This window comes from Arachis ipaensis, chromosome B5 (assembly GCF_059453495.1).
Source record: "Arachis ipaensis isolate K30076 ecotype BB chromosome B5, ASM5945349v1, whole genome shotgun sequence".
Taxonomy (NCBI): Eukaryota; Viridiplantae; Streptophyta; class Magnoliopsida; order Fabales; family Fabaceae; genus Arachis; species Arachis ipaensis.
Genome location: NC_142440.1, coordinates 142,628,649 through 142,637,340, shown reverse-complemented (window position 1 = coordinate 142,637,340; position 8,692 = coordinate 142,628,649). Strand labels below are relative to the sequence as shown.

The following is an 8,692-nucleotide window of genomic DNA, read 5'->3' as shown; positions in this document are numbered from 1 at the left end:
TCTACCATTGTCTGAGCCTTACTAGCAAAGCATGGATTGTATTGTATATCAAATTCTAATAACTCTATCGACCAGCTCATCATCTGACTTGCCAAATCTGCCTTTTGCAAAACTTTCTTAATCGGCTGGTCGGTTCATATGATTACTAAGTAACTTTGAAAATATTGCCTTAACCGACGTGCCGATGTTAATAATGCAAAAGCAAATTTTTTTAATTTTGAGTATTTTAATTTGGGACCCTAAAGGACCATACTAATAAAATACATAGATCGTCATTTGCTTTCGGCCTCCAACATTAAAGATGAAGCTACAGACTCATCGGTTACAGATAGGTACAAATATAATGGTTTTCCAAGTTTGGGTTTAGCGAGGATAGGAGGAGATGATAATAATGTTTTAAAATGTTTGAAGACATTCTCACACTCCTCCGTCCATTAAAAAGCTACCATTTTTCTCATTAAATTAAAGAAAGGTTTTGCTTTTTCAACAGAAGCACCTAAAAACCTTGACAAGGCTAACCGACTTGTAAGTCTCTGCACCTCTTTGAGGTTCTAAGAACTTGACATATCTAAATAGCTTAACACTTTTCAGGGTTAGCCTCAATACCTCTTTGGGTCACCATGAAATCGAGAAATTTTCCTCCCCAAACTCCAAATGTACACTTAGCTGGATTCAATCTCATCTTGTGAAAGTCGGAGGTACTAGAAAGTTTCTTGCAAATCAGCAATTAAATCGGCATCTGTATTGGAATTTACCAACATATCGTCGATGTAGACCTTCATATTTTTCCAATCTGTTCTTTAAAGACTTTAGCCATCAGCCTTTGATAAGTGAGCCCTGTATTTTTTAAACCAAAAAATATTATAGTATAATAATAAATTCCTTCCGGAATAAAAGTAATGTTATCTTCATTTGGTTGATGCATCGCATTTTTTAAACCAAAAGGTATCACAGTATAATAATAAATTCCTTCCGGAGTAACAAAAATAGTTTTATCTTCATCTGGTCCATGCATCGGAATTTGGTTATACCCACTATATGCATCTAAAAAACTTAGAATCCGATAATAGATGAAGAATCAATCATATTATCAATGTTAAGTAAAGGTAAACAATCTTTAGGATAGGCTTTGTTTAAATCAGTGTAATTTATGCACATTTTCTATTTTCCGTTAAACTTTTTTACCATTACAACATTAGACAACCATATTGAATATGTAAGTTCTATAATAAAACAAACATCTAACAACCCTTGCACTTGTCTTTTGACCTCGTCAGCTCGATCTTGTGACATCTTACGACATCGTTGCGCAACGGTATGTTGCAACTCGAGTGTAGCCAAGAGTTTGGGTTAGTTGGCTTAATGTGAGAGTGAATTGTCAATCAGAGTTAGGTGGGTTGTAGGACAGTAAGAGTATATTCCTATTTGGTAATGGGCTAATGGCTTATTCATTTGGGTTGATGCGCGAAAAGCACAAGTGACTCCATGGATTGGTCGATCCCTTAGTTGATTTATTCATTTAAATAAGTGTTAGAAATTCGAATTTCATCTTATACATCTAACAATTTATTGATAAAATTAAATTTTTAAACAAAACTTAAATTTATAATAAATTAGTCTTTAATTTATCAAATTAAATGATGTTATAATATCACTCTTCACATAATTTTTTTACATTATCTTATATATAAATTTGTAAAAAAAAATGACATTATCAAAATAAAAAGACATTACCATTTTCGTATAATATATAAGTAAATAAATAGATAGATAAATTCAAATAACATTGTTTAATACAAAAGGATCGGTAATAATTTATAAAAAGATGTGTTATCTATGCATATAAAATTGAGGTTAAAAAAACATGATTAGGATAAAGATTCATAAAAAATTATTGTAAAGGGAATGTTACTCGATGATCAAAGACTTAGTATGCCATTTACATTTATAAATAAAGCTAGTGCATTGTATCTATGTTTTCAGAATATTGAAAACATAAAATTTTAATAAAAAATATAAATTAAAAATAATTCTTATTCTTTTTAAGTCCTTTATGCATTGAATGTATTAAAATAATCAAAATCCTCTACTTTTATTCTTTTAACTGTTATCCTTAAGCCTTAAAGCACCCTTTAATTAAATCTACCATTTAAATATCTCAAATTGAAGTTTTTCGTTTAAAAACATGTTTTGGCACGCTCAACAAGTACCAAACTACCAATTATCCCTATTTTTCTTTAGCATGTGTGCCATTTATTATTCTGACATTATTTGCTTTTATACCTAAATAACAGAAATCTTGCCTTAATTTGCTTGAGGCATTACACTTGGAATTAGGCATTCCAAAATGTACATAGTGCTCACAGTTTGAGCAAGCCTAGCAATCTTGCGCACCATGGAAATTATGTAATAGGAGAATTTCTCTTCAAATACATGCAGAAGTAAGCTTTTTCTGCTAATGTTTTGCATTGAGAAGAAACTAATGAACTAGGACCATCCCTAACATCTGTTTCACAATAAAGAATTGAGTACTACTATACTATACATTCTGTTTACAAGACTTAATAAGTAGTAATACAAAAATGGTAGTTCATGAATCATGACAACGGAATCCTATATTAAAGATTCTTGTACCAAAAAGAGTGTAGAATTTCTGTGCAACCTTTCCAAGCCATTGTCGGTCAAAACGAAAAACTGTCTTTGAGAAGAAGGGGGAATAGCATTGAATTAAGGCCTCTGAATGCATGAGGCCTGAGGGTTAGATCAAAATCATGATTCAAGGCTTGAACTAAGCATGGAGGACAGCAATTTTCTCCGTCATCTCAGCCACCTCATCATTGGCTTCCATAATTGGCTCCTGCGGAAAATGGAATAACGCCAACTTAACAAGGAGAGAAATAAATGCAAAAAGTTCTAGTTTGAGTAATGCTAGGGAACCAACTTTTTTCGGCCAGCATCACCCAACTTTTTTAAAATTATTGTTTATCTTAAATCGTAGACCGTAAATCCTAAATTATATAAACCTAAACCCTGAAGTCGGTTAATGTTGGCTAATTTAAAGTTGGTTGGTTCCATATACTTTTGCATCTAATTTTGAATACATACATTCATACCATTTGAGTATGGTTAAATGCAAATACACCAATCAGGCCAAAATTTCAAATGAGGGAAGGGAACATATAAAAAGCTCATTTCTTAAAGATTCAATGTTCATATATACAAATTCTGATTACCAAGATGTGTAGTATGAATGAGGAAAATCTGAATATCATACTACAATTTCACTTGGTAGAACACAAATCATGATTACGAAATCTTGGCAAGAGCCATTTTCCATTTTATCCTAAACAAGGACTAAAAAATATACAACAAAGCGTGGAAAGAGAGTTAACTACCTCTGGATCTCTATTTGCTTTGACATAAGACTTGGAAGTAATGCTAGCACTCTTCAATAAGCTCCGTGAACCTGGCGTATCTGAAGGACTCTGTTGTTCACCATCCTTGTCAGTTTCATCGTTGGAAGCAGCAACTCGCTCTCTATAAAAAAGTGAGGTTGAAATAATTAATGCATGATTCCTTATGAAAATGTGTAAAACAAAAAAGCTTGATTAAAGAATAAGATTAAAAGGTTGTTCTGTCTGTTCATGGTGCAAGTCTGCAACTCCAGCAATGGAACAAATTCAGACTTCAAAAGGTTTTAGCTATTGATCCAGAGAGTACCACTAATCAGAATCTCGGAACTATCAATTGACATGATATCTGACAAACTTTACCTAGGCAAGGAGACATTCTGTCTCTGCAACGGGGTGTTTCGTTCACCTTTGCCTTGAAGTTCCTCAAGATGCGCAAATTGTCGCTTAAACCGATCAACTCCACTGTACAGCAAGATAACAAACTTGATTAAATCACAATCATAGAACACTTTTTAAGAACGAATATTAGAATTGGGTAGCCCTAACTCCACAAAAGCCTTTATAAGAGTGCTCATCCCTTGGGATTGACTTACATGCACTTTACGGGTAGGATTTTCCCTTTCCCCATTTGACCTTTTTTTTTTTTCAATCCAAATTGTTGTACAATTGATAATTATTGGGAGAACATAAAAGTTCTTCTAAGACATGCACTTATAAACATAAAATTTTGCAGCAAATAATATCCGACGAAGTTTGGAAACATTCTAAATCAGAAAAATATATTCAAGCATGAAGAGTGTAACAAGTTCCGAAGCCAAAAAAAAGAACTTCGAAATTAGTAAATATTTAAGCAGGGAAATTATTATCTAGAGGCCAATGGCATAGGAGAATGAAACAGACAAGACTTCTCAGAAACACTGCTTTACCTTGGATACATGAAACCACTTGTTTGCTCTCCACCACGAAGATATTCTTGGAGCATCTGTGGATGATACTCTAGAATCTGATTGGTTCAAATGCATAATTAATTAGTAGAGCACACAGAAGAATAAATTCCACCAAGATTTGTTGAAATGTATGACAATACCTCTCGATAAATCAACTCTCTGACATCATCTTTGGTCAATTTCCTTCTCTCAAACTCAAACTCAAGCTTTGAAATGGGCTGAGTGGATGGTTCGCGATCTACACTTGCCAAACCATTGAAGTAAGGATCAGCTAATGCCTGCAATCACATCAAATACATGAGGAAACTGGCAAGTTTTATCCTCACAAATATTTTGAAAATGCTCAACAAAATTTCATTTCAGTAAGTATCTAGTGTAACTAGCAACCTCTTCAGCTGTTGGACGATCTTTAGGATCAAATGCAAGTAGCCGTTCCAGCAAACGAAGAGCCAGCACATCTGCATTTGGAAATTTTTTGGTGAAGGGAACTGGTTGCTTTTTCCGCATGCTACTAAGATACCTTCTAGCCTTCTCATTTCGAATCTGTGAAATCAAGTTTAAAAATTATTTCTGAGAGGGAAAGATCATTCGAAGATGAATCTTAGAAACATTAGACAGTAAGAATGTCAAGAAAAAAGGACAAATAACATTTTAGAATTAATTGTCCGTCATTAGAACATGTCACAGGCTTGACCCATTGGTATTCAAAAACTTCAAACTAGATTCAGAAAAACCAACCCTGGAAATGGATTCGGCAGGAGGAGTACCAAGCAAATCGGTCATGAGATCCAATTGATGCACCACATTTTTCCCAGGAAACAATGGCCTCCCAGTGAGCATTTCTGCAAATATGCATCCAATGCTCCAAATATCAATAGCGGGGGTATACTGCAAAAGACAAGGATTTAAACTTACGCACATACTTAAAAGTTAAGCAAATTCAATTTCTTATATCTTTCAAAACCTGTAGGTATTTGCTAATAAAGATACAGAATGCAAAGAGAGGTTCAACAATAATATAAATCACAACCCCTTTATAAAACATAATTAGGTGCAACTACCAATTCTTATGTTTTTTTTTTTTTTTATTCACTCCTATTGTATCTAGGTTTAGTTGTTTTGAAGGTTATGTTATTATCCCCAAGTTTGAAATCCCTCCTTCCCCAATCAATTTATCAATAATAAATAGCAAGGATGTTTGTGGTGGAAATACTGCATCATCTCTAAAATGAAGAAGCATTTCCATGTAAAGAATTACGCAAGATCATGCTGATGGTCATATTTGAAGATAGGACAATAGGAAACTAGATTATATCGCACAAATTAAGAAAAATGGATTTGGAGGAATAACAGCACAGGTGTATGATGCATTGATGCAAACTACATAAGTCTTAGTATGTAGGGTCCAGACAGAGTCAAAAAGGCTTACTTTTGAGAAAAAAGAACCGCATAGTTCAGGTGCACGATACCATCGAGTTGCAACATAGTCCTTAGTAAGAAGTAGGTAAAGTGAGTCAGCAAGAGGTCTAGAGTGATGATCTCTAGAATAGAAATAATGAATTGCATCTTACTACTGAAAATCTTAAAAGGAAGGACATAATTAACAAGTGCAACACATTGCCATGATCTGTGGATCAAAATACTTACAGTCCAGAAAATAGCTGACGGGGCTTCATTGAATGATACGCGAGCAAGCCCAAAATCGCATATCTTAAGTTTACAATCAGCATTAGCAAGAATATTTTTCGGCTTTAAGTCGCGATGAAAGACATTAGCTGTAAGAAAAAGTATCATTTAGTTTTAATAAAATCTCAAAAACCAAGAACTTAGTTATAAGAATACCTGAATGTATGTATTTTAGACCCCGAAGAAGTTGGTATAAGAAAAACTGGTAGTGTTCAGGCGAAAGGTCATCATTTGCTTTAATGACTTGATGAAGATCAGACTCCATCAACTCAAATACAACATAGACATCCTTGAACTCTCTCCGAGAAGGAGGAAGCATTATATGCCTAATTTCTACTATATCAGGATGTCGAAGCAACCGAAGTAGCTTTATTTCTCTTAGGATTCGTGTGGCATCCGATACATGCTCAAAAACATCATTAATTTTCTTGATTGCAACTTTTTCCCCAGTATGAGTGTCAATGGCAGCACCCACAATACCATAACTTCCTTTTCCAACAACTTCTTGAATCTCATATCGGCTTGCCTCTCCGTACTCGGTAAAAAACTTATCCTCCGGTGCACCCTGTTTGACAACCAGAAACCATTATGCAAAAATATATAAAACATGTAGAAATTATCACAATACTACCATATAATTGGAGCTTTTGTCCTTAGAATTGCTGCAAAATCTATGGTAACAATTGTAAAACACAGAGATTTGGAAAGCATCAGAAAACATTACAAAGAAAGATAAGGGACTGTCCAAAAGGACACAATCTTGCAAATTCATATACACGGACAATGCCATCAAAGTTGGCAACTCTTCATATCGTAGTCACTATTCTATGAAGAATAGCCAACATAAAAAATTGCATGAAACTTCTAAACACAAAATCAAAACACAGCTATAATATAAGTGAATAGGGGTTACATCGAAACCATGCAGATAAATGCAATCTATGATTCCCCTAAGATTAAAGAAAACGTAGCATGCAACACTTTGCATAATCCAATTTCACATCTAGTATTTCCCTATCCTTTTGCATGTTCACACACAAAAAGGGTATATTATGTGACGTCAGGCATAGCCTACGCCATGATCAAACAAACAAAGCACACATATACATGGTATATAACCCATTTGATCACACGAAAGGTAAACAATTAAAAAAAACAAAACAAAACAAAACACCCAAATAAAAAAGGTTGAAACTTGAGCATAACCCATTAAGTAAAACCACAAAACAAGCAATCAGGTATTTTGACGAACAGAAAATAAGCACCAAAAAAGAAATAATAAATAAACAAAGGAAAAGAACCTTTTTGTTACGATCCATTGAAGGAGGCGTTTTGAGGTGTGAGCGAGTAGGGACTGTGAGAACTTTCAAGAAAGAGATTTCAAAGTCTTGTTGATTGGTTTACATGGACGAGATTGTTATCACCGTTGTTAACGTTGGCAATGGAATTGCATGGGTAGAATTTGTTGTTTTTATGATCATTGTTGTCGTTTTCGTCGTGGTGGTTGTGATCAGGATCAATGTTGTGGTGGTGAGAGTTAATATCAGGAGATGGAGAAGTGAAACGATGGAAGAATTGACGAACGTCATCCACGAGTGTGCTTCCACCGTCCATATAACAATGCTTCCCCCTCTTTCTTCGCCTTTCAATCTCCTCCACTCCAATGCTTCTCCTTTCTCTCTCTCTACCATTTCCTCTCTCTCTTTTATACCTAAATTTTCCCTCTTATTATTATTATTATTTACGGATTCAGCTTGTATTTAAAAAAAATATTTTAATAATATAATAATGAAAATTTGTAAATTTTTATGTATTTAATTAATAAAATTATAAAAATTAACTTTAAAATAATTTTTATAAAAATATTTTTTACCATACTCATTTTGACAAGATCTTTTTATGCATGGGTTTTTTATAAAGTCTATTAATTAAATAGGTCAGATCATAACTTCAAAAAAATTTACAAAACTCATTGAACAAGCTCGTTAAAATAGTTTTGTTTTTAAATAAATTATTCTTAATTTAGACTTTTAACTATTCACTTGTATTAGATATAAAAGAAAACTAAAAAAATATATGATTAAGATTGGTTAAGAATATTTTTTTTTAAATTATAAATTATAAGTACAGTTATGATATGTGACTAATGATTGATATATAAATGAATTATAAATTTTTGAATGTATTTAATGTCAATTTAAAATTTTAAATTTATTGTTTTGAGTTATAATTCACGATATGATTTTTAAATAGGTTTGTGGGTTTGTCGTTATTTAAACAGATCGGATTTCAACCTTTAAAAAAAATCAGAAATAACAAATAGGCTTGAGTCATCTATTTACAATATGGATCAGACTCGATAAAACTAAAACTTGAGTTAGTTCGGTTTATTTTCACCTTTACTTTTAAAAAAAAGTTAAACAAAAAAATATAAATGACAAATAATTTTAAAAATATTTAAAAATATAATAAAAAAATAAAAGAGGATTTTGGCCATTAAGTGAGAAAAAAGAGAGTTTTATTTTAGAATTAACTGTTTCAGGAATAACGTTTTCTAAAAATTAATATTTCTTGACCGTTTTAGAAATTTATTGTAACATTAGGTATATCATTAAAAATAAAAACAGCGGTAGGAATAATTTTAAT

General features: G+C 32.7%; 1 protein-coding gene across 2 annotated transcripts; it reads right to left on the bottom strand.

The window, feature by feature from the left end:
* Nucleotides 1-2,407: 2,407 nt before the first annotated feature.
* LOC107642090 (mitogen-activated protein kinase 9) lies at nt 2,408-7,732 on the bottom strand. 2 transcript variants are annotated; one of them, XM_088488661.1, is made up of 12 exons: nt 7,471-7,699; nt 7,348-7,433; nt 6,203-6,611; nt 6,008-6,135; nt 5,790-5,849; nt 5,099-5,248; nt 4,748-4,903; nt 4,501-4,638; nt 4,340-4,416; nt 3,774-3,875; nt 3,396-3,537; nt 2,646-2,857 (listed from the first exon to the last, which is right to left on the bottom strand). In XM_088488661.1, the coding sequence occupies exons 1-12, from the start codon at nt 7,658-7,660 to the stop codon at nt 2,789-2,791; spliced, it is 1,707 nt and encodes a 568-aa protein (XP_088344787.1). In that variant the 5' UTR covers nt 7,661-7,699; the 3' UTR covers nt 2,646-2,788. The 2 variants fall into 2 exon arrangements, with proteins under 2 accessions (XP_016200894.2, XP_088344787.1); XM_016345408.3 differs by having other exon boundaries at nt 2,408-2,857; nt 7,348-7,732.
* Between the last annotated feature and the right edge of the window lie 960 nt (nt 7,733-8,692).